The 25,340-nt window shown below is 42.2% G+C and overlaps 1 protein-coding gene across 5 annotated transcripts in view; it reads left to right on the plus strand.

The window, feature by feature from the left end:
* LOC130360602 (coagulation factor VII-like) overlaps positions 1-25,340 on the plus strand; it is a 66,427-nt gene that overhangs the window by 17,222 nt on the left and 23,865 nt on the right. For 4 of the 5 annotated variants that reach the window (XM_056563145.1, XM_056563146.1, XM_056563148.1 and 1 more), the window contains 5 exons: positions 7,349-7,373; positions 11,565-11,678; positions 15,348-15,482; positions 22,334-22,725; positions 23,728-23,845. In XM_056563145.1, coding sequence (XP_056419120.1) covers positions 7,349-7,373; positions 11,565-11,678; positions 15,348-15,482; positions 22,334-22,725; positions 23,728-23,845 — 784 coding nt within the window. Of the gene's footprint in view, positions 1-2,665; positions 2,835-7,348; positions 7,374-11,564; positions 11,679-15,347; positions 15,483-22,333; positions 22,726-23,727; positions 23,846-25,340 lie in introns of those variants that run through there. The other variant, XM_056563147.1, reaches the window with a different exon arrangement.

Here is a 25,340-nt window from a genome sequence, read left to right on the forward strand (position 1 = left end):
TTGGGGGGCATTTCTCCTATTACCCCTTGTAGAAATTTAATATTTGGGGAAAAACCAGGATTTTAGACATTTAAAAATTTTTTTTACACATCCGACTTTAACGAAAAGTCGTCAAACACCTGTGGGGTGTTAAGGCTCACTGTACCCCTTTTTACGTTCCTTGAGGGGTGTAGTTTCCAAAATAGTATGCCATGTGTTTTTTTTTTTATTTTGCTGTTCTGGCACCATAGTGGCTTCCTAAATGCGATATGTCCCCCAAAACCATTTCATCAAAATTTGCTTTCCAAAAGCCAAATGCTCTATTCTGAGCATTGTAGTGCACCAGCAGAGCACTTGACGTCCACACATGAGGTATTTCCATATTCAGAAGAAATGGGGTTGCAAATTTTGGGGGGCATTTTCTCCTATTACCCCTTGTAAAAATTTGAAATTTGGGGAAAAATACAGCATTTTAGTGACATTTTTTTTTTCATTTACACATCCCACTTTAACGAAATGTTGTTAAACACCTGTGGGGTTTTAAGGCTCACTGTACCCCTTGTTACGTTCCTTGAGGGATGTAGTTTCCAAAATTGTATGCCATGTGTTTTTTTTTGTTGTTCTGGCACCATAGGGGCTTCCTAAATGAGATATGCCCCCCAAAAACCATTTCAGCAAAATTCACTCTCCAAAATCCCATTGTCGCTCCTTCCCTTCTGAGCACATCCCCCCCCCCCCCCCCCCATCTCTTGCACAGACTTTGGACTCCTGCTGGCCTGACAGAGGTCCAATATCAGGAAATGCAGTCTGGAGTTCTGAGGGGTGTGTGTACAGCCTTAGCCAATCATAGCTCATCTCACACTAAACTGCTCTGGGCTGTGTGTAGTAGAGTGAGGGAGGAAAATCTCCCCTGTATGGCTTCAGATGATCAATAATATGGAGGAAAGAAGCGGAGTTAGCGCCGGGTGCGGTGTAGGTCTTTATCTGGTATAGGTGGGTACCCAGGTGGGGGTAGCGTGTTCCTTGCCGGTGATGGTAGTTTGGTGTGCAGGCCAGCAGCGTGAGGATGGAGCCCAGAGGAGAGTCCGTAGAGTAATGCAGAGGTATTGGAGGAAAAAAGCTGCGTTGGCGCTCCCAAGGAAGTAACCCAAGCTGTGGGTATTGATGCAAAATAATTTTTTCTTACAGCATAAGAAATCAAAGAAAATAATAAATAAATATAAAGCATTACCTGTTACCTTGCCATACAGCAACCACCTGCAATTGAAAAAGGGAGCTGTCACTCCCGAAACGCGTCTTGCTTTATATTTATTAATTATTTTCTTTGATTTCTTATGCTGTAAGAATAAATTATTTTGTATCAATACAGACGACTTGGGTTATTTCCTTGGGAGCGCCAACGCAGCTTTTTCCCTCCAATACCTCTGGCTTCAGATGATGTCACGCCTGCTGCATTACGCCAATTCCCAGTCTGTGAATATGACTGAGACTGAGCAGAAAATACAGAGGAATATTGTGGTAGAGGGTTATGATGGTAGGGCAGATGTTATTACCCTAGAGGCAGATGGCATTAACGCCAGGGTGTGGTTATCCTCTACACCACCCAAGGTATGGCCGCTGGTTCATGGGCTAGGTGCGGTGCAAATTATCAAGGTTATTAAGGTTATGAAACAACAGCAGCTTTACTGAGGCAGACAGATGTAATAAGTCTTTACAGCTCAGTTAGGTCCAAGAAGATGACCAGTGGCTTAAGGAGACTTGCAGGCTCACTGGGACTTGTAGTGGACTTGGAAAATTAGGCAGACCTATGCTGACTTTAGCAGACTTGTTAGACTTTACTATGACTGACTAGACTTCTCCCCTGTGGTTGCTTACATGGTTATGACTTTCACCTGTAGGGGTACACAGTTGATGGAAGCATGGCTGCGTGGTTAGGCCTTGGTCTCCCTCAGGACACCAGACACTCTCAGGTCTTGACTGTACTGACCCTCAGCTTAGACTTACTAGGCTAGCTCCTCCCTGGGTTTATAAGGGAGCAATTTGGATGGGTCCTATAGGTCACCTACAAGTCACCTGGTCCCTGACACCTTCCCTGGTTACATAGGACTTGGTAACAACATTTAAAGGCACATTCAGAAAGACAAATTAATAAATAACAAAAGGCACTGTTAACCATTTAGGGTATGTAGAATGGAGGCGGACCCAGGGGCACTGGAATAGAGTCCACCACACAGGACAGAAAAGGGTACAGGAGGGCAACTCCTGTACTGGGCCACCACAACATCAAAGTAAAAAACTAACAAATAATAAAAATAATGGCAGGGGGTGGTTTACCATGATGGAGGCAGTGAACTGGGAGGATTATAAAATTTAACAAGCTAATGAGAGGTACTCTTTAAGTAGGAGGCATGTCTAACATTAGCACAGTACCTAGGCTCACTTGACTTTGGTCTCCTCAGGAATAACAGGGCTAAGGAACAAGACATGTGCACCTAGAAATAGCCAGGCTTAGATTAACTCCGACCAGACCAAAGTCCACCTCTATTCCCAGGAGAGGGGTGGAGTTGGGACAGGCTGCTGCAATAATTGGACAGGAATAAATTCTTGTTCAGCTGTGTAAAACATTGATCCTCTGCATGCTGTAGACATCAGTGTACACATAAAATGGCACAACGGCACATAAACACAGAAAATACAGTTACTTTGGGCTCTAGCAACTAAAATACACAAGTTACAATCCAAAAAAACTTCAGCCACCTGACTACTCTGTAGCTGGAGGTACTCTGCTGGGCCACCACATTATCGTCGAGTACAACAAGCTTTGAATGATTATAAACCAAGCAGCTAAACCAACAGTAAGGAAACAATTATTTCACACAAAAGATGCATAAATGTCAGTGTGAGACGAATCTAGAGGTCACTTATAAAACACTATGGGGGACATTTATCAAGGTATATAGAGCCTTTTTTGTTGCTTACTCCGGGCACACAAAAAGTCACAAGTGCACTAAACACTTTTTTGTGTGACTATTGAGGGTAAGCAAAAAGTTTCCTTACCTTAGCAAATTTTAGTTTTCACTTTGCAGTGGTCACGAGTTTATGATGTGCGAAAGTCACTTGTAGGCAAAACAAGCAGTCGCAAACCTCTTACAAAAAGTAACAAGTCAAAACTCCCATACGTGAGCATATTTAAAAAGTCGAAAAAAGTCTCACAAAAGTCTCAGGTGCTACTTTTTTGTTTTGCTTTTGTGCTCCAAAATTATCAACCCCCTGTGATAGTATGATAAATATGTAGCACATAAGCAAAACTAAAACAAAAACAAAAAATCAATGCCTTCAGAACTTGCTTGCCAAAGCAAACAATGATAAATGTTCCCCTACATGGCCAGTTTATGATTTTGTGATTTTGCGTCCATGTTATGGCCACAAGCTCCAACCTGACTGCACAGCTAATGACCTGAACTGACAAAAACATCTATGATGCTTTCCTTTCAGGTTATTAGGCTGCTGGACAGCCAAAGCTTGCCACAATATTACTCTAATCTGAAACCATCTTAAAGGGGTATTCCGATGGAAAACTATTTTTCCAAATCAACTGGTGCCAGAAATGTAAAACATTTGTAAATTACTTCTATATAAAAATCTTAATCCTTCCAGTACTTATCAGCTGTTGTAGACTACAGAGGAGGTTGTGTAGTTCTTTTCTGTCTGACCACAGTGCTCTCTGCTGACACCTCTGTCCATGTCAGGAACTGTCCTGAGCAGGAGAGGTTTGTAATGGGGATTTGCTCCTGCTCTGGACAGTTCCTGACACGGACAGAGTTTTCAGCAGAGAGCACTGTGGTCAGACTGGAAAGAACAATACAACTTCCTCTGGAGTATACAGCAGCTGATAAGTACTGGAAGGATTAATATTTTTAACAGAAGTAATTTACAAATCTGCTTATTTTTCTGGCACCAGTTGAGGCACCAGTTAATTAAAAAAAAATCCCCAGAGTATCCCTTTAAGGGTGCGTTCACATTGGGCAAATCTCACTGAATCTCCGCTCGCGGAATTCAGTGAGCGGAGATTCAGTCTGGCAGCTGCCAAGACTTTTTTGCGACTTTTTAAATGTGCTCAGGTATTAGAGTTTTGTACTCAAGGTCAGACCTGGAGCAGACTTGTGACTTTTTGTAAGGGATTTTATTTATTTTTTTGCCTACAAGCGACTTTTGCACATCATAAATTCATGACCACTGCAAAGTGAAAACGGAAAACTGACCCGCAGCACTGCGTCGTCACCATTGATGGCTATGCAGTGCTCGCGGAATTCCGCACAAAGAATGAACATGCTTATTCTCTGTGCGGAACAATTTCAGAGGCGGAATTTTCTGCCGCTGAAATTGCTCACTCTGAATGGGTCTCACGGAAGACCCATTAACACTGGTGTTAAAGTTCATCGAGCAGAATTCCGCGGAATTACGTAGTGTGAACACACCCTAAGGCTGCTTCCACAACCCATAATGTAGGCACATTTTAACTTTAGCTCAATAGAATACCCACACCACCCACATTTCTATTAAATGAGACTTAAATCACCATAGGTGGCTTTAATATGACTGCATCTTTGTACAGTGGGGCAAAAAAGTATTTAGTCAGCCACCAACTGTGATACTTCTCCCACTTGAAAATTACAGGCCTCTCTCATCTTTTCATCATAGGTATACCTCAACTATGAGAGACAGAATGAGAAAAGAAATCCATAAATTCACATTGTCTGATTTTTAATGAATTATTTGCAAATTATGGTAGAAAATAAGTATTTGGTCAATAACAAAAGTTCATCTCAATACTTTGTTAGGCTGCATTAACACCACATTTTGTACATACGGGTGCCAGATCCGGCGGGGGAGGGGCAAACCGGGCGCTCCCGTACCCTGGCCGGATCAGCCCGTAACTCCATTTACTTTAATGACCCGACCGGAGTCAAACGGTAACTCCGGTCGCCTCAGTTTTGACCCGTATGCGGTTTTGGATTGGACCTAAAACCGTAGTAAACTACGGTTTTAGGTCCAGTCAGGAAACCGCATACGAGTCAAAACTGAGCCGACCAGAGTCACCGTTTGACTCCGGTCGGGTCATTAAGTAAGTCATTAAAGTAAATGGAGTTACAGGCTGATCCGGCCGGGGTACGGGAGCGCCCGGTTTGCCTCTCCCCCACCGGATCCGGCACCCGTATGTACAAAACGTGGTGTGAATGCACCCTTATATTCCCTTTGTTGGCAATGACATGAGGTCAAACATTTTCTGTAAGTCTTCACAAGGTTTTCACACACTGTTGCTGGTATTTTGGCCCATTCCCCAAGCAGATCTCCTCTAGAGCAGTGATGTTTTGTCGCTGGGAAACACAGACTTTCAACTCCCTTCAAAGGTTTTCTAAGGGGTTGAGATCTGGAGACTGGATAGGCCACTCCAGGACCTTGAAATGCTTCTTACGAAGCCACTCCTTCGTTGCCCGGGCGGTGGTGTTTGAGATCATTGTCATGCTGAATGACCCAGCCACGTTTAATCTTCAATGCCCTTGCTGATGGAAGGAGGTTTTCACTCAAAATCTCACAATATATGGGCCCCATTCATTCTTTTCTTTACACGGATCAGTCATCCTGGTCCCTTTGCTGAAAAACAGCCCCAAAGCATGATGTTTCCCCCATGCTTCACAGTAGGTATGGTGTTTTTTTTGGATACAGCTTAGCATTCTTTCTCCTCCAAACACGACAAGTTGAGTTTTTACCAAAAAGTTCTACTTTGGTTTCATCCTACCATATGACATTCTCCCAATACTCTTCTGGATAATCCAAATGCTCTCTAAAAAACTTCAGATGGGCCCGGACATGTACTGGGTTAAGCAGGGGGACACGTCTGGCACTGCATGATTTGAGTCCCTGGTGGCGTAGTGTGTTACTGATGGTAGCCTTTGTTACTTTGGTCCCAGCTCTCTTCAGGTCATTCACTAGGCCCCCCCCCCCCATGTCATTCTGGGATTTTTGCTGACTGTTCCTCTGATCATTTTGACACCACGGGGTGAGATCTTGCGTGGAGACCCAAATCGAGGGAGATTATCAGTGGTCTTGTATGTCTTCCATTTTCTAATATTTGCTCCCACGGTTGATTTCTTCACACCAAGCTGCTTGCCTATTGCAGATTTAGTCTTCCCAGCCTGGTGCAGGTCTACAATTTTGTTTCTGGTGTCCTTCAACAACTCTTTGGTCTTGGCCATAGTGGAGTTTGGAGTGTGACTGTTTGAGGTTGTGGACAGGTGTCTTTTATACTGATAACAAGTTCAAACAGGTGCCAATAATACAGGTGACGAGTGGAGGACAGAGGAGACTCTTAAAGAAGAAGTTACAGGTCTGTGAGAGCCAGAAATCTTGCTTCTTTGTAGGTGACCAAATACTTATTTTACCGAGGAATTTACCAATTAATTAATAAAAAATTTACAATGTGATTTCATATATTCTTTCTCCCATTCTACCTCTCATAGTTGAGGTATACCTTTGATGAAAATTACAGACCGATCTCATCTTTTTTAAGTGGGAGAACTTGCACAATTGGTGGCTGACTAATGTGACTTTTTTGCCCCACTGTAAATATAACTCAGACACTCCCAGTGTCTTACTAGTTTTAGATCACCATCAAGTTCTAAAGTAATCTAGGTATGGTTAAAGGGGTACTCCGGCCCTAAGACATCTTATCCCCTATCCAAAGGGGATAAGATGCCTGATCGCGAGGCCTGAATCATGATCGCTGGGCCAGAGTTTCGTGACGTCACAGCTCAGCCCCATGTGATGTCATGCTCCGCCGCCCTCAATGCAAGCCTATGGGAGGGGGCTGTCATGCCCCCTCCCATAGACATTCATTGAGGGGGCAGCACGTGACATCACACGGGGGCGGAGCCCTGATGCCACAATAATCCGGCCCCATGATTCATCAGACCTGAATCGATGTTCACTCCGGAGGCTGATGATAGCGGGTTGCTGCATGAAAGATTGCGGGGGTCCCCAGCAGCGGGACCCCCGTGATCAGGCATCTTATACCCTATCCTTTGGATAGGGGATAAGATGTCTTAGGGCCAGAGTACCCCTTTAAGTAGATCTGCATGAGATCTAGGTGTGGTAGCTCTAAAATGGATTCTAGATTTTGAATCTGACCTTTCAAGCTATGTTTTCCCCACAAGAAGTGGAGTGTTGGGCTTAAAAATTTAAAGTACAGCTAATATGTAAACATGGTCAACAACCAGGAAAATAAAGTAATAAAGCCTTAATATTGTATGTGCAAGAAAGTGCTATGATTATTTTTCTGACATTTTGTTTTACTTGCTATCTTTTGTAGACAGAGTTTTGGTATCACTATAAAGGTGAGTAAAATAATCTCTACTCTACTCAATTGTTTTCTTTTAGAAGAGAGCTATTCCATATTTCGAAAAGGACTAAAACAAAACTGGAAGCTCTTACTGATCTATGTAAACAGCATATGATACCATGTGAGAAACGGGACCCTATTCAGCTTCAAGCTAGAATAAGATGGGTGTAAATAGAACCAGCAGGGCTCTAGTGGGACAACAACAAATATTTTATTCCAATTTAATTTATTCATTTATATATGTCACTTTTGGTAAAACATCATGCAATTGGCGCCATCAAAAACAATATCTTAAAACACACAAAATATATGTATAAAAAGTTTTTTTTTTTTGTAAAACATCATACAATCTGTCCCATGAAATCCACCTATTGATGATATCTCATCCAGGTGAGATTGCTGGAGTTTATGGTTAGTATATAAAGTAGTTATGTAAAGTATATGTATATTTGTAATATACATTAATTAAAAAAAATTGTATCTCTTTGGGTGAAAAAATGCTGTCCCTGCAGCTATTGCTTGGATCTCTCTGTGAGGAGTCCAAATACAGGAAGTGAGGAAAGGACAAGCAGGGCTCTGTGCAGGCTCCTGGCTTGTCAATCATCCTGATGTGTGAGCCGGGAGTGTGTCACAGAGCCTCAGTGTACAGAGCCCCGCTTTTCCTTAGTGCACAGTGCCCGTCTTGTCCTCAATGCACAGTGCCCGTCTTGTCCTCAATGCACAGAGCCCTGTTTGTCCTCCGTGCACAGAGCCCTGCTTGTCCTCAGCGTACAGAGCGCTGCTTGTCCTCAGTGTACAGAGCCCTGCTTGTCCTCAGTGTACAGAGCCCTGCTTGTCCTCAGTGTACAGAGCCCTGCTTGTCCTCAGTGTACAGAGCCCTGCTTGTCCTCAGTGTACAGAGCCCTGCATGTCCTCAGTGTACAGAGCCCTGCTTGTCCTCAGTGCACAGAGCCCTGCTTGTCCTCAGTGCACAGAGCCCTGCTTGTCCTCAGTACACAGAGCCCTGCTTGTCCTCAGTACACAGAGCCCTGCTTGTCCTCAGTACACAGAGCCCTGCTTGTCCTCAGTACTCTGAGCCCTGCTTGTCTTCACTGCACAGAGCCCTGCTTGTCCTCAGTATATAGAGCCCTGCTTGTCCTCAGTGCACAGAGCCCTGCTTGTCCTCAGTACACAGAGCCCTGCTTGTCCTCAGTGCAAACAGCCCTGCTCATCCTCAGTGCACAGAGCCCTGCTTGTCCTCAGCGCACAGAGCCCTGCTTGTCTTCACTTCACAGAGCCCTGCTTGTCCTCAGTATACAGAGCCCTGCTTGTTCTCTGTGCACAGAGCCCTGCTTGTCCTCAGCACACAGAGCACGACTTGTCCTCAGTACACAGAGTCCTGCTTGTTCTCAGTGCACACAGCCCTGCTTGTCCTCAGTGCACAGAGCCCTGCTCGTCCTCAGTGCACAGAGCCCTGCTCGTCCTCAGGGCACAGAGCCCTGCTCGTCCTCAGGGCACAGAGCCCTGCTCGTCCTCAGGGCACAGAGCCCTGCTCGTCCTCAGGGCACAGAGCCCTGCTCGTCCTCAGGGCACAGAGCCCTGCTCGTCCTCAGGGCACAGAGCCCTGCTTGTCCTCAGGGCACAGAGCCCTGCTCGTCCTCAGGGCACAGAGCCCTGCTTGTCCTCAGCGCACAGAGCCCTGCTTGTCCTCAGCGCACAGAGCCCTGCTTGTCCTCAGCGCACAGAGCCCTGCTTGTCCTCAGCGCACAGAGCCCTGCTTGTCCTCAGCGCACAGAGCCCTGCTTGTCTTCACTGCACAGAGACCTGTTTGTCCTCAGTATACAGAGCTCTGCTTGTCCTCAGTGCACAGAGCCCTGCTTGTCCTCAGTGCACAGAGCCCTGCTTGTCCTCAGTGTACAGAGCCCTGCTTGTCCTCAGTGTACAGAGCCCTGCTTGTCCTCAGTGTACAGAGCCCTGCTTGTCCTCAGTGTACAGAGCCCTGCTTGTCCTCAGTGTACAGAGCCCTGTTTGTCCTCAGTGTACAGAGCCCTGCTTGTCCTCAGTGTACAGAGCCCTGCTTGTCCTCAGCGCACAGAGCCCTGCTCGTCCCCAGCGCACAGAGCCCTGCTCGTCCTCAGCGCACAGAGCCCTGCTTGTCCTCAGTGCACAGAGCCCTGCTTGTCCTCAGTGCACAGAGCCCTGCTTGTCCTCAGTGCACAGAGCCCTGCTTGTCCTCAGTGCACAGAGCTCTGCTTGTCCTCAGTGCACAAAGCTCTGCTTGTCCTCAGTGCACAGAGCCCTGCTTGTCCTCAGTACACAGAGCCCTGCTTGTCCTCAGTACACAGAGCCCTGCTTGTCCTCAGGGCACAGAGCCCTGCTCGTCCTCAGTGTAGAGAGCCCTGCTCGTCCTCAGTGTACAGAGCCCTGCTTGTCTTCACTGCACAGAGACCTGCTTGTCCTCAGTATACAGAGCTCTGCTTGTCCTCAGCACACAGAGCCCTGCTTGTCTTCAGCAAACAGAGCCCTGCTTGTCCTCAACACACAGAGCCCTGCTTGTCCTCAACACACATAGCCCTGCTTGTACTCAGTGCACAGAGCCCTGCTTGTCCTCAGTGTAGAGAGCTCTGCTTATCCTCAGTGCACAGAGTGCTGCTTATCCTGCCCTCACTTCCTGTGTTTGGACTCCTCACAGAGACACACAGACAATAGCTGTAGGGACAAAAATATACACATTTGTGAACCAATGTATATTACAAATATACATATAATGGTATTATCTACATTATATAAAACATTTTTGTTAAAGTTTACCTGTCGTCAACAAAAACTTTTTATATAATGTGGATAATACCATTATATGAATGTTTGTAATATACATTGGTTTAAAAATATGTATTTTTTTGTCCCTGCAGCTATTGTCTGTGTTTCTCTATGAGGAGTCCAAATACAGAAAGTGAGGGTGGACAAGCAGGGCTCTGTACACTGAGGACAAGCAGGGCTCTGCACACTGAGGACAAGCAGGACTCTGTACATTGAAGACAAGCATGGGTCTGTGCACTGAGGACAAGCAGGGCTCTGTGCAGTGAGGCTCTGTGACATGCTATGGGCTCACACATGAGGAGGATTGACAAGGATTGTCTTGCCCTCAATTCCTGTATTTGGACTCCTCTCAGAGACACACCGAGAGAGCATTTTTTTTTACCCAAGAATATACACATTTTTTAACCAATGTACCAAATATACATATAATGTTATTATCTACATTATATAAAAAGTTTTTGTTGCCAACAGGTACACTTTAATGACAGGTACACTTCAAGTTTCCAAAGAGTTCTTGGTGCTTGGTTATGTACATATCTACAGAGATATACTAAATTATCTGATGGAGTGTAATGTAAGCTGCTGGTGTCCTGTGTGTCCTGGCATTCACAGAGCTAGGCTACTTTTTCTTCTCCACTTCCTTGCTGTTGGCCCTAGGCTTCAACCTTGATATCTTGACTCTATTTCTGCCTGATGAATGTGTGTATGACCTGGACTGTCAACCATGATTGTGCTCCCATCAAACCTGCACCACCTGGCTGAATCTGAGCCTCTCAGTCCGACTGCTATATGAACTTAGCTCCGGTACATTGAACTCTGCTTTGCTATGCGATGACCACCAACAGCATCAGCTCGCCCCTCCTGTCTGTATCCCTGGTGCTTGGCATCGGAGTGTCCTGGCCTCCCTGACATGCAACCAGTATGTAGCACAGCAGATCCACAGTTGTTGGTGGCGTTACTTGAAGTCTAGACATATGGCCCTATAATGAGGTATAAAGTTAAGTATGAGTGTTTGTAGACCAAAGCGCACTAAAGGGAGCATATATTTTTGATATGTCTCACCACCCCCCCATGTACATGAACCATCACGCATCAAACGTTCATGTAATCTGTATGGGGAGGGATAAGACACAGCAAGAAAGCTCTGGCATTTGCTTATCAATCTCAAAATAAAAGAGTCCAGCAGAAAAAAATCAAACATACCTAACCCATCTCTTCACCAATATTATATATGAGTGGCGAATTGGGTGGCCTTCATACAGCAAAGGCATCAGGCTTGGCTGACGTTAGTCAAAGTGTATGGGCATCTTTACTGTACATTGTGTGTATATATGTTAATATTAAATCTACTGTATACTATTTACATTTATTGACTATTTCTTCCTAGACCTAAGTCCATGTAAAGAAAATCCTTGCCATAATGGGGGAATTTGCCAGCAGTATCACTATACTTACACATGTCTATGTCCACCACTCTACACTGGAAGGCACTGTGAAAATGGTGAGTAAATTGGTCACATGTTGGACAGGATTATCTAGGATAAACTACAGGGTGGGCCATTTATATGGATATACCTTAATAAAATGGGAATGGTTGGTGATATTAACTTCCTGTTTGTGGCACATTAGTATATTTAAGGGGGGGGGGGACTTTTCAAGATGGGTGGTGACCATGGCGGCCATTTTTAAGTCGGCCATTTTGAATCCAACTTTAGTTTTTTCAATAGGAAGGGGGTCATGTGACACATCAAACTTATTGGGAATTCACAAGAAAAACAATGATGTGCTTGGTTCTAACGTATCTTTATTCTTTCATGAGTTATTTACAAGTTTCTGACCACTTATAAAATGTGTTCAATGTGCTGCCCATTGTGTTGGATTGTCAATGCAACCCTCTTCTCCCACTCTTCACACACTGATAGCAACACCGCAGGAGAAATGCTAGCACAGGCTTCCAGTATCCGTAGTTTCAGGTGCTGCACATCTCATATCTTCACAGCATAGACAATTGCCTTCAGATGATCCCAAAGATAAAAGTCTAAGGGGGTCAGATCGGGAGACCTTGGGGGCCATTCAACTGGCCCACAACGACCAATCCACTTTCCAGGAAACTGTTCATCTAGGAATGCTCGGACCTGACACCCATAATGTGGTGGTGCACCATCTTCCTAGAGCATCCCTAGATGAACAGTTTCCTGGAAAGTGAATTTGTCATTGTGGGCCATTTGAATGGCCCCCAACGTCTCCTGATCTGACCCCCTTAGACTTTTATCTTTGGGGTCATCGGAAGGCAATTGTCTATGCTGTGAGAATACGAGATGTGCAGCACCTGAAACAATAGATACTGAAAGCCTTTGGTAGCATTTCTCCTGCGGTTTTGCTATCAGTGTGTGAAGAGTGGAAGAAGAGGGTTGCATTGACAATCCAACACAATGGGCAGCACATTGAACACATTTTATAAGTGGTCAGAAACTTGTAAATAACCCATGAAAGACTAAAATTACATTAAAACCAAGCACATCATTGTTTTTGTTGTAAAATTTCCAATAAGTTTGATGTGTCACATGACCCTCTTCCTATTGAAAAAACAAAAGTTGGTTTCAAAATGGCCGACTTCAAATTGGCCGCCATGGTTACCACCCATCTTGAAAAGTTTCCCCCCTCACATATACTAATGTGCCACAAACAGGAAGTTAATATCACCAACCATTCCCATTTTATTAACCCGGTACGTCCTGAGTCCTTTCCCTTTCTATAATGCGGGGCCACGACGCCTCTAACAACGGCAGGGACCAGTGATCAAGGTGCCGTGCACTATTAACCCTTTAGACGCGGCGTTCAAAGTTGAACGCTGCGTCTAAATTGAAAGTGAAACCATGCCGGTTAGCTCAGGGAGCTGTTCAGGATCGCTGCGGCGAAATCACGGCGTCCCGAACAGCTGTTAGACACGAGGAGGGTCCCTACCTGCCTACTGGGGGCCGATCGCCCAATGACTGCTCAGTGCCTGAGATCCAGGCATGAGCAGTCAAGTGGCAGAATCATCGATCACTGGTTTCCTATGAGAAACCAGTGATCAATGTAAAAGATCAGTGTGTGCAGTGTTATAGGTCCCTATGGGAGCTATAACACTGCAAAAAAAAAGGTGAAAAAAAAGTGAATAAAGATCATTTAACCCCTCCCCTATTAAAAGTTTGAATCACCCCCCTTTTCCCATAAAAAAAAAAACCAGTGTAAATAAAAATAAACATATGTGGTATCACCGCGTGCGGAAATGTCCGAATTATAAAAATGTATTGTTAATTAAACCGCACGGTCAATGGCGTACGTGCAAAAAAATTCCAAAGTCCAAAATAGTGTATTTTTGGTCACTTTTTATATCATGAAAAAATGAATAAAAAGTGATCAACAAGTCCGATCAATACAAAAAGGGTACCGCTAAAAACTTCAGATCACGGCGCAAAAGATGAGCCCTCATACCGACCCATACACGGTATATAAAAAAGTTATAGGGGTCAGAAGATGACAATTTTAAACGTATAAATTTTCCTGCATGTAGTTATGATTTTTTTCAGAAGTACGACAAAATCAAACCGATATAAGTAGGGTATCATTTTAATCATATGGACCTACAGAATAAAGAGAATGTGTCATTTTTACCGAAAAATTTACTGCGTAGAAACAGAAGCCCCCAAAAGTTTCAAAATGGCGGGTTTTTTTTCAATTTTGTCTCACAATGATTTTTTTTCCGTTTCTCCGTAGATTTTTGGGTAAAATGACTGATGTCATTACAAAGTAGAATTGGTGGCGCAAAAAATAAGTCATAATATGGATTTTTTAGGTGCAAAATTGAAAGGGTTATGATTTTTTAAAGGTAAGGAGGAAAAACGAAAGTGCAAAAACGGAAAACCCCCTGGTCCTTAAGGGGTTAAGATGTATCCATATAAATGGCCCACCCTGTACGCAGAAAGGGCATCCAAAATCGTGCAAATGGGTTGAAAATATCTTGCACATTATAACAGAACATAATCCATGTCCACTTTTATAGGTTTTGCGAGAGAAGTGCATAATCTGCCTTTTTGTGGTGCAAAATGTATGAAAATCTGGTGTAAAGTATATACGCCACCTGCACGTGTAATTGCCAGATACTGGATAGCTGCTAGAGCATCTATCTTGCTAAAGTAGATTTTTCTCTACCCCCTACAAAAATTAGTCTACAAACACTGACTGATTTGGGATCAGTGATCTAACCCACGTTGATACTACGATGGAAACTGTGGTAGTGACACTTCTGACTCCTACAAGCCAGCTAGGTGCTGGTGTATATTTCTGCAACTTTCGGTGTTGCATGTCGGCCCAAAAGTCACGTTAGGTGGGCACGTTGCACACTTGCACACCCTGTCCATGTGAGAAGCCTCCCTCATTCCTTCTTTAAACCTCCTTGGCGTGGGCAGTATAAATGGTCTAAATGTCGCTCATGTTTGAGCAGAAATGGTGATTTTGCAAAGAAAAAAAAATCACCGTTTAAACGCATAAGTGAGCAATATTTGGGGATTGGTGTGGCTGGTGCAGCTTATTAAATTACATCTCCCCTATTGTTTTAGGCTTCCTTCCTTCTCCTATGGCACTTCAGTCGTACCCTACCCCTGCATTCCCCTATGGATATAGTGTCTTTAAACCTAGTACTTCCTTCTTTTTACTCATGAACCCAATAACTACTTTCTACTATTTTCTTATTCTAATATATAATGCTCTACCATGTAATACTTTATTAAGGCGTATGTACACAATGAAATCTCTACTCGGAGTTATTTCTGGTTGGAGATTCCGTCTGAGCATCCGCCTCCATGTTTATTCTTTTGGCGAGTCAATTTACACTGCTGAAATTCAGCAGCAAAAAGTCAACAGAAGACCCATTTACACCAATGTTAGGTTTGTGTAACAAAATCTCTGAGTGGAATTCTATGTGGAAATTCCATAATGTAAACATACCCTAGTTGCAGCTTATCATGCAATTTGTTCATGGTATTACTATATGTTTGAAGAGCTTTATACTAGAGTCTTAAGAAAGAGTTAGTCTGGCTTACTTCTTCTTTTTCAAATCTGGAATCCAGTACACAACGGAACTCCACTTGATGCTAATACTAATAACTTTATATTCCTTTAACTGCAGTACGGTATGAATGCTGGTATAACAATGGAGGATGCTGGCAGTACTGCACAGATACAGCACGGGCACTCAGTGTAACCTGTTCCTGTGCACAGGGGTATACCCTTGAGGACGATGGTAAAAAATGTGCCAAATCAGGTAGGCAGAATTTTTTTTTTTCATTTCATTAGTAATATCAGAATTTTTACACAACTGTAGCGCATTTATATAAATTCTATATAAATTTGCAATTCTACATTATAATTTAATATTAAAACTATTTGTCACTTGAAGAAGTGCTAAAAATGTAAGTCAAGAAGCAGTGGTCTTTGATCTCACTTACTTTGGCAAATTGCTGTAGCTTAAATAATTTTTTAATATGTCTACATGATCTGTTTAGTGAATATAATTGAAGACACAGATTGCTGAACTAATCGAATCTAATATACTGTAGATATAGTTGCAGTCAAAATTATTTAAAGTGTACCTGTCAGATCCCACAAAAAAATTTACTCCGTAGCTAATCCTGACCAAGTACATCTAATTTTCATGCCTCTATCAGCCATATTTATTATAAAAATCCCTCTTTTCATTAGCTCACAGTATTATAAATCCTCTCAGGGGAAGGGGGCGTGTCCCTCTGTGGTGGTTGGAGGTGATTGGTCTGTCTGCTCATGCAGCCTTGTCCATGACTCATTTTTTGTCCATGACTCCTGGACAATCTGATGTTGCTGCAGGACTGGTTAGTGTCCCATTAGGTATGGGGACCCCTAGTGGTGGGATTTTTAGAGGCAGTTTTCTTCATTAAATATTGAAAATTACAAAAGGTCTTTAATTTTCATCAGTAACAACATATTAAAAGTTTTGGATCTGAGAGTGTCTATTTAATCCCTCCCACGTCAAATTAGATCTACTAGCAAAATGTACAAATGTTTAGCTGTTTGAAAAATAAAACAAAAAATAGGTTAATGCAATTTTTATAGTAAGCGGCTTCTGGTCTGGCCAGGTCTGAAATAGAGTCCAACTGAGAATTATTTAAGTATGTATAGAAAAGTAAGGAGCACTAACCAGGTTTTTCTTGCTGTAGCTTCTTTATTGTTCCTCAGAACATGCGGGGTACAAGCGGGGGAGCAGATAGACAACACACAGGGTTACTGTGCTGGCGACGGACCGTTGCACACCGAAGTGCTTCGTCGGGCCAGAGCCTGGTGACGTGCAGGAAGGGGTGTGCTTTTAAACATACAAAAGTTACTACGGATACATAGTTAAACAATAACATAGTGAATCATTCACAAATAGTTAGCTTGACATTAATGTTAAAACAACCTTAACCTGGTGGATCGCTGACTAACAGGGTTTCTGATAGATACTCATAAGAGGGCCTGCAACTCATTCCTATCATTGAGGCCAAGCAGGCCTGTAGCATTTGTATGGATGATCCATCGTGCTTCACTTTTCAGTAAGTACTGATGTTTATTCAATCCCCGCTCCGGAACCTCGATCCTTTCTATGGCTGAAAATCTAATTGCATCGGGATTACTGTTGTGGATGCTCTGCATATGGGAAACAAAACGAGATGCCCCTACAACTGTCCTTAGAGACCGTAAATGCTCTCTAATTCTATGAAAAAGGAGTCTGATCCTTTTCCCTATGTAGTAGTAGCCACAATTGCATATGAGACAATAGATTACATAAGGAGTAAAAAAATTTAATATTTATATTGTAACCTCCTAAACTAAGTGTGTTAAATTTTCCATTATATTTACAATAATTACAAGAATGGCAGGCAAAATTGCCTGTTGGACAACTATCGCTGAGCCAGTTTTTCTGATGGAATTTTTTCTTTTTCTTTTTTTTTTTCTGTAATCATGTATGTGATGAATGGGTTTTGTTCTGTAATTTTCTCTAGGTCACTGTCTTGTTGAAGCATGTACCAATTATTATCTACAGCATGCCTAATTAAACCATTCATTGGAGTATTTTTAAAAGTTAAAGTAAATTTATTTAGATTTTTTATCTTTTTATCTTTCTTTCTTAATAGGTTCACTCTTGGGATACTGTCAACCTTCTCCCGTGCTGACATTAAAACCTCAGGTGGGTAACCACGCGGTAGGAGTTTATGTTCAAGCTACAAAGCTTATTTAGCAAAGATTTCCTGATTATTATTTATTCTTTTTATTTACAATATCAATCCTCACGTCAAGGAATTGTTGCCAAAAACCGAGGTTCATAGTATTAACCTCGTTCAAGTACCTCACCAAACCTGCAAATTCTTCCTCCGTCCCACACAACAAAGATGTCATCCACAAAATGCAAGAATGTTTTTATATGGTGCACATAGATAGGTTCAAAGATGTAAAAACATAATTTCGTTGGAAAATAGCTTTAAAAAAATTGCAAATGGGAATGCCCATTGCCGTGCCTAGGCGTTGTTTATACCACTGGTTATTATACTGGAGACAATTATTGGTCAAAATGAAGGACACAGATTCAGCTACAAATTGGATCAATTCTGGAGATTTTTTAGAGCTCTCAAGGAACTCACGGATAGCATGAGGGATGCGGGTGTACAGGCTCTCTATGTCTGTTGATGCTAGTGTGTAGCCCTTCTGCAACTCAAAATTATTTAAAGATGAGATGAGGTCCCCAGTGTCATGAACGTAGGAAGGGATGTGCGATAACAATGGTGAAAACAGCCAGTCGACATAACTGGAGTGGAACTCAGTTGGAGACCCTATGCCTACCACTATAGGATGGCCGGGTGGGGGACTGACTGGTTTTGGGATTTTGGCCAATATATACCACTTAGGTTTATATGGGTTTTCAGGTAACAACCATTCCGCAGTTTTTTCTGCCAAAACATTATTTTGTGTATTTACATAGTAATGTTCTAAGGCAATCCATAATTTTTTTAGTAGGATCCTGATTAAGTTTCTCACACACAATTACATTGCATACCTGATTCTGTACTTCATTCTCATAATCTGTTTTACGCCATACTACAATTGAACCCCCCTTATCAGCTTTGGAGACCACCAAGTCCTCCCTCTCAGTGAGCCAATCCAAGGCTTCTTTTTCTTTAACTGAGATATTTCGTTCTGGATACGGGTATATGAGAGCCTTGAATTCTTTACAGACAGCTCTGGAGGGGTTGCAGCCCTGGAACGGGGTATCAGCAAAATCCTCGGGAGAGTTAAAATGGTTTCACCATTTTTACCCCAAATCCCTTCCTACGTTCGTGACACTGGGGACCTCATCTCTTCTTTAAGTAAATTTGAGTGGTAGGAAGAGCACACACTAGCGTCATGTAGACAGCCTGTACATCCTTGTGATGCGGGTGTACAAGATATCCGTGAGTTCTTTGAGAGCTCTAACAAATCTCCAGAATTGATCCAATTAGTAGCGGAATCTGTGTCCTTCATTTTGACCATAATTGTTTCCAGTATAATAACCAGTGGCCCGCCCATTTCGTGCGCATTTGCTAATATATTTTTAGCAATTTTCCAACAAAATGTTTTGACATCTCTAAAGCCCTATGTGTGTCATATAAAAACATTCTTGAGTTTTGTGGATGACATTTTTGTTGTGTGGGATGGGACGAAGGAAGAATTTGCAGGTTTCGTGAGGTACTTGAATGACGTTCACCTCGATTTTTGGAAACAATTCCTTAGAGTTCCTGGACGTGATGATTGATATTGTAAACAATTCTATTGTCACATCAGGTTTCAGAAAACCCACGTCCAGGAACTCAATACTGCCTTGTCGCATCCCACCCACATAAAGAACAGCATCCCAGTAAGCCAACTCATTCGCCTAAAAAGAATAAATAATAATCAGGAAATCTTTGCTAAACAAGCTTTGGAACTGGAACATAGACTCCTACAGCGTGGTTACCCTACGCTACTCCTACAGCGTGGTTAAAGTCAGCAAGGGAGAAGGTTGAAAGTATCCCAAGAGTGAACCTATTGAGAAAGAAAGAGAAAAAGCTAAAAAATCTAAATAGATTTACGTTCACTTTTAAAAATACTCCAATGAATGGTTTAATTAGGCGTGCTAAATGGTACATGCTTCAACAAGACAGTAGAGATAAAAATAACAACAGGGTGCTTCCAAGTACAACCATGGATTAAGGCATAACAATAATGGGTCTATGCAGCTGCTCCACGCCAACAAGGTAACGGAACTTCTGTGAAACGCGTTGCATTGTGGGAATAAAGAATCCTGACTTTTATCCTGGTCTCAGCACTTGTATTACTCTGCTGGTGTTGGAGGACATCTCTTTGTATCATCAACAAGACAGTGACCTAGAGAAAATTACAGAACAAAACCCAATCATCACATACAGTAAAAACCTTACTATAGAAAATTACAGAAAAAACTGAAAAATTAATAATTTCATCAGAGAAACTGGCTCAGCATCCAACAGGCAATTTTGCCTGCGGTTCTAGTAATTATTGTAAATATAATGGACAATTTAGCACACTTACGGTAGTTTAGGAGGTTACAATATAAATATTAAACAATTTTCACCTGTAGAACTCCTTATGTAATCCATTGTCTCATATGCAATTGTGGCTACTACTACATAGGGAAAACGATCAGACCCCTTTTTCATAGAATTAGAGAGCATATACGGTGTAGGGACATCTCGTTTTGTTTCCCATGTGCAGAGCGTCCACAACAGTAATCCCGATGCAATTAGATTTGCAGCCATAGAAAGGATCAAGGTTCGAAGCTAGATGGATCATCCATACAAAAGATACAAGGCCTGCTCGGCCTCAATGATAGGAATGAGTTGCAGGCCCTCTTATGAGTACCTATTAGGAACCCTGTTAGTCAGCGATCCACCAGGTTAAGATTGTTTTTAACATTAATGTCACACTCACAATTTGTAAATGTTTCACTATGTTATTGTTTATCTATATATCCATTGTAACTTTTTCATCTTTAAAAGCACACCCCTTCCTGCACTTCACCAGGCTCTGGCCTGACCAAGCACCCAGTGGTCCGTCACCAGCACAGTACCCTCGCGTCATGTCTATCTGCTCCTCCGCATGTTCTGTTGAACAATAAAGAAGCGAAAGCAAGAAAAACCTGGTAAGTGCTCCGTACTTTTCTATACATACTTATTCCGAGACTGTATCTTTCATTCACGTGTCAGCACCAGAAAGGCAAAGCGTAGCTTCCAGGAGCTGTTTGCTGCAGCAGTTCCAACCTCCACACATGAGGTTCACACATACCTGGTGGTGCCGAGTATACTTCTGCTTGGACTAAGAATTATTTAACCCCTTTATGATAGGCATCTTAGCAGTTAGTAGAACTCCTTGTTATTGGTCAGGGTGCGGTAGCCCTTATGGGTGTCCCTCCTGCCAGTCTGGGGAAGGTGTATGGCCGTCAGGTTCCTCACCTCCCTGCCATGCCCAAGGCACCCTTGCTTCAGCAGGGAAACCGGTTTTACTGGCTCCTCGGTGACAACTTGGTTTGTGCCTGGTTGTTTGACAGGAGCACTTTCGGTCCCTGAGTAGTTTTGGCGAAAGGGGACATTGTAGCTGGAACTTTGCAGGTGCCTTTTGTTTATTCCCCCAATAAACCAAACCCTTCTCCTCTCTCCTTTCAGAGGAAGGCTTGCGAAGGACCACAGCCTCGTGCACTGTATTTTGTGTGAACACTTGCACTTTTAAATTGCACTTGGGTGAATTGAGAGCACGTACCTCATCTCTTTAAAACCAAAAAAAAACATTGTTTGTGGTTATGACCTGCTGCAAACGTGATGCATAGCCATGTAGAAGGAGAAGAAGAGTATAAATCTTATGGTATATAGTGGTTAATGTAGGGAAAAATACAAGGAACTGATGTGGTGCAGTATGTAGCCTTTATACTGTGTGTATTTAAGTAGATACCATGTAGGGGATTGGTATTTGAGGCTAATGCAATATAGAGGCCAGGACATATTTGTATTATAATGATTATTGTGTACACACTCTGCCAATATGAGCATGCATACAATATAAACATCAGCACTGTAATTCACTCACTAAAGCAACCAAGTCTTAGGGCCATTAAGGTGGAAGGTCACTGGTATGTATAAAAAGTAGCTATCCTGTAGATAGTGTTTCCCGGAGGAAAAAAGTACCTGAAATCCATGTGTCATCACATCAGGTGAAGAAATGTGATCCAGCTCTAGCACAATAGTCCTCCATTAGGGCAGCATGCTTTGTATAGAAGACAGTCCCAGCCGGCAGCATTGTAAAGTTGTGCTATTGTAAAGTCCCACTTTGGGTTGCAATATCACTATGGAAGCCTGTTAGGGCCAAAATTACTCTGATTCACCAATATTCTTAGATTTGTGTTCTACATCCATCTTCCTAAAATTCTACCATAGATTTTTGATGGAGCTCAATTCAGAATCTTTTAGGACCTCTTCTGAAACCACCTCCTGTCCTCAGGTTGCCTTTGTTTTGCAGCTTAGTTGCATTGAGGTGGATGAAGCTAAGTTACAATACCTCACATTACCTGAGAACAGGTGTGGTGACGTTCTTAAAATAAATTAGCTCTGTTTTTTCTATTCTTGGCAACCCCTAAATTCCTGTATAAAGAGGACATCTGGTATGTACCTTAGTTGACAGAGGTCTTCTATCATGATACACAACCTTTGTTGCAAGTTCAGAAGTCTTCATTGTACAAAATCAATTTTAATACAATTCCAATATTATGTATCTAAGGGTGTCAGCGAGAAAACTATGGCCACAATAGAAATGATTGGTGGGAATTTATCAAAACCTGTCCAGAGACAAAGTTGCTGAGTTGCCATAGCAACCAATTAGATCGCTTCTTTCATTTTTCAGAGGCCTTTTCAGAAATTAAAGAAGCGATCCGATTTGTTGCTATGGGCAACTCAGTAACTTTCCCTCTAGACAGGTTTTGTGTCTGGAAACAGTAAAGGTCTCTTAATTCAGTTAGTAATAGCACAAATGTATTGTCAATAATCTATTTTCCTGATTCCCCTCCAGCCCGTTTCCCATGTGGACTCACCACCAGTTCAACGCGCTCACTGCTAGAACTGGAAGAGCCGCTTGGTCTCTCCAATTTTGAGTTTCCTGATACAGAGAATCCCTTTTCCAATTCCACAGCAGCCATAACCCCTGCAAACAGTCTAAATAATAGCACAGAAATGCAGCAAAAAACTGAGACAGAATGGCTGCAAACATCAGATGTGGGGAATGACACTTCTCGGAATGTCACTGGAATAGAGAGTAAGAACATTACTATGAGGAGTGAGGATGGAAACGGAACAACCTGGTCTGATGACTTCTTAGGGAGAACCCTGCCTAGTGAAGACACATCAGAATATGATCGGATTGTTGGTGGGATGCGCTGCGAGCTGGGACAATGCCCCTGGCAGGTATGTGGACAATTTCATTCGTTGATCAACAATATTTTATAGAAGGCTCCAAATGCACACATATAATATGGACAAAAATTCACATATCATTTCATGATTCTAAGTTACACTGACATTCTATGACTTTTATTAGTACACAACTGTGCCCACATATTGTCTGTGATAGACTGTCCAGAACTGTTTCTCAGTTCAAGAAATTTCTACAATATATCTGCCACGTGTGAACGCACCCTTACACAGTCAGTATGCCAACAGCTCCTATAGTCATTCCCTGTCTGCTCCTCTGCCTGTGGCATCATTCACAAGGTAGCATGCAGTAAACTCACATAATTTACCTTACAGTCATAATAAAGATTTATTTTCACCCCACATGTTATAACAAACAGATATATAGGTGTATGTGTATATGGCAGGGAAGACAAGATCCAGCCAAGCCGTCTGAGACAGCAGAGGATGATGTGTTGTTTCAGAAGAGAGGGAAGGGCCAGGGATCTGCTGAAACTACACCACACTGACCATAAAAGGACTACACAACTTAATGTCAGGGGTGAATTAAGCAAAAACATGCCAAACTATTTGTGACATTATATTAGTAAGTTAGTACTTTTGAGTTATCTCTTCATGAAACCTTGTGCCAGGACCTTTTCATGTTTAAACTGAACAAAAGAATAGACACGTTCGTACATCAACATGCGGTTTCTCCCTAATATTTGATAGCAAACATAGAACACTAAGTGAAAGACACAATACAGCAGTTTTTTTTAATTAGATTTTTAATTTAAATATTGTTTTATAATTATATTGTATTTGTTTTCCATATTTATTACTTGGGGAGCTGTAAAAATGATTCTAATGCTATTATCTGTAAAGTCATAATAACAGCTTATTGTACTGGGTATAATAGTATATTAGTGTATAATGAGAGGAATGTACTTTTAAATGTAATGTTTCTAGACTGCAGATTTGTATTTTATCCATCTCTATTCATGCTGCCTATTTAAGGTTATGATTCGTACTTCTAGAGGAACAGACTTCTGCAGCGGGAGCCTGATAAGCCATCGTTGGGTAGTGTCTGCCGCTCACTGCTTTGAAGGCATTGACCCACATCATGTTACCATTGGTGAGTTGTCTTCATAATACACTGACACTGCTGTAGCATATTTGAAGTAACCATCTGTAACTGCTGTATGACATTTTAGTGAATTCTATCAAACTTTATCTTTATTCTTTACTTTGACATATATAATGCATTGTCAGCATTTACATCTATTATCAGACTAGCTCCCTTTTAAAGTAAGGGGGCATTATTATAACAGGAAGGGCACGAGAATATCACATTCACCATTGTCAAACTGTCAGCCAATCAGCAACATAGTAAGATTAATACAATGAATTAAGACTAGTGCAAAATATCGACAGAGTAGTAGTGTTGTGTGTTTTAAATGTGTCCTGTACTTAACTGTCTCACTGGAGGAATTTATAGCATATCGGAGTCCAGTTGTTCATAATAGGTCTATGCCAAATGATAGGCTCCATTAAAAAGAATAGATATAAATGAAATACATTTTGGCAGATTCAACTAGTGTTAACATTGTAGAAAACCAGAATCTGGCATGTTTGATTTTTACTATGCCTGATAAGCACTGGTGTCTGGTAGAGGCATACCCCATATATTGAGTAGTCATAAGGTGATAAACTTTGCAGTACATCTGCACTAAAACATTGAACAAGGCTAGAGGCACAAGATGAAATGGGAAGGGATCTCACATAAATGAAATGCTGCAAAAAAGGTGAGATGACACATAGCTGCAATGCAATGAGGCACGGTTATCCTGTAAAAACATGCTGTCTGGTGACATGTGGCTTCACAGGAATCTGCTGCAGCAATGATACATACTATATATGAAACATGCTCTAAAAAATAAACATCTATATACTCACTGAAAAAGAAAATAATGCACCCAGAAAGAATTGTGGGGTTACTGCAAAATGTGGTATGTAGTTATCTCTAAGGCAGATGTGTAAATCATTACAGGTGTGGTCTGATTAGACACTGGGTTTTGCCACAAGGAGGAGTAAAATTACTTTCCCGCTGCCCTATGAAAAGGCTCTCAGGGGCCACTTTTGAGAAGTGTACATTTTGGTGAAAGATCATTGACTGCTAGAAATGCTATTTTGCCCTCCATCTGGGCCATTCTGCCCAAGCTGTTGGAGTTGTTAGGAGCAGTGGTTATGTGAGGCACCAGTGAACAGGTTGTGGGCGCACTAGACAGACCAACAATAGAGAGAATTGTTTGATGTGGCAACAAGCATCTGCAGCTCCTAGTTTCTCTGTCCACCATTGAGACACAGGTAGTACCTTAATTACACACCTTTTCTTTGACTGGACCATTTCCAGGAGCTCATCAGAATGAAATTTGGTGTCACCCATTACATGTCCTGCCATAGACAACCACCCACCAGTGGTGTCATGAACAAGAAAACTGTACTGCTATAGATTGGAACTTGCTCATCTTTAGAGACAAATCCAGCTTCTGTGTGGGATTCAATTACAGTTTTAAGTATGAAGGCCTTTTGGTTAGCACTGCTATTCTGCCTTTACTGTGGAGTGACAC

This window comes from Hyla sarda, chromosome 3 (assembly GCF_029499605.1).
Source record: "Hyla sarda isolate aHylSar1 chromosome 3, aHylSar1.hap1, whole genome shotgun sequence".
NCBI classification, from domain to species: Eukaryota; Metazoa; Chordata; class Amphibia; order Anura; family Hylidae; genus Hyla; species Hyla sarda.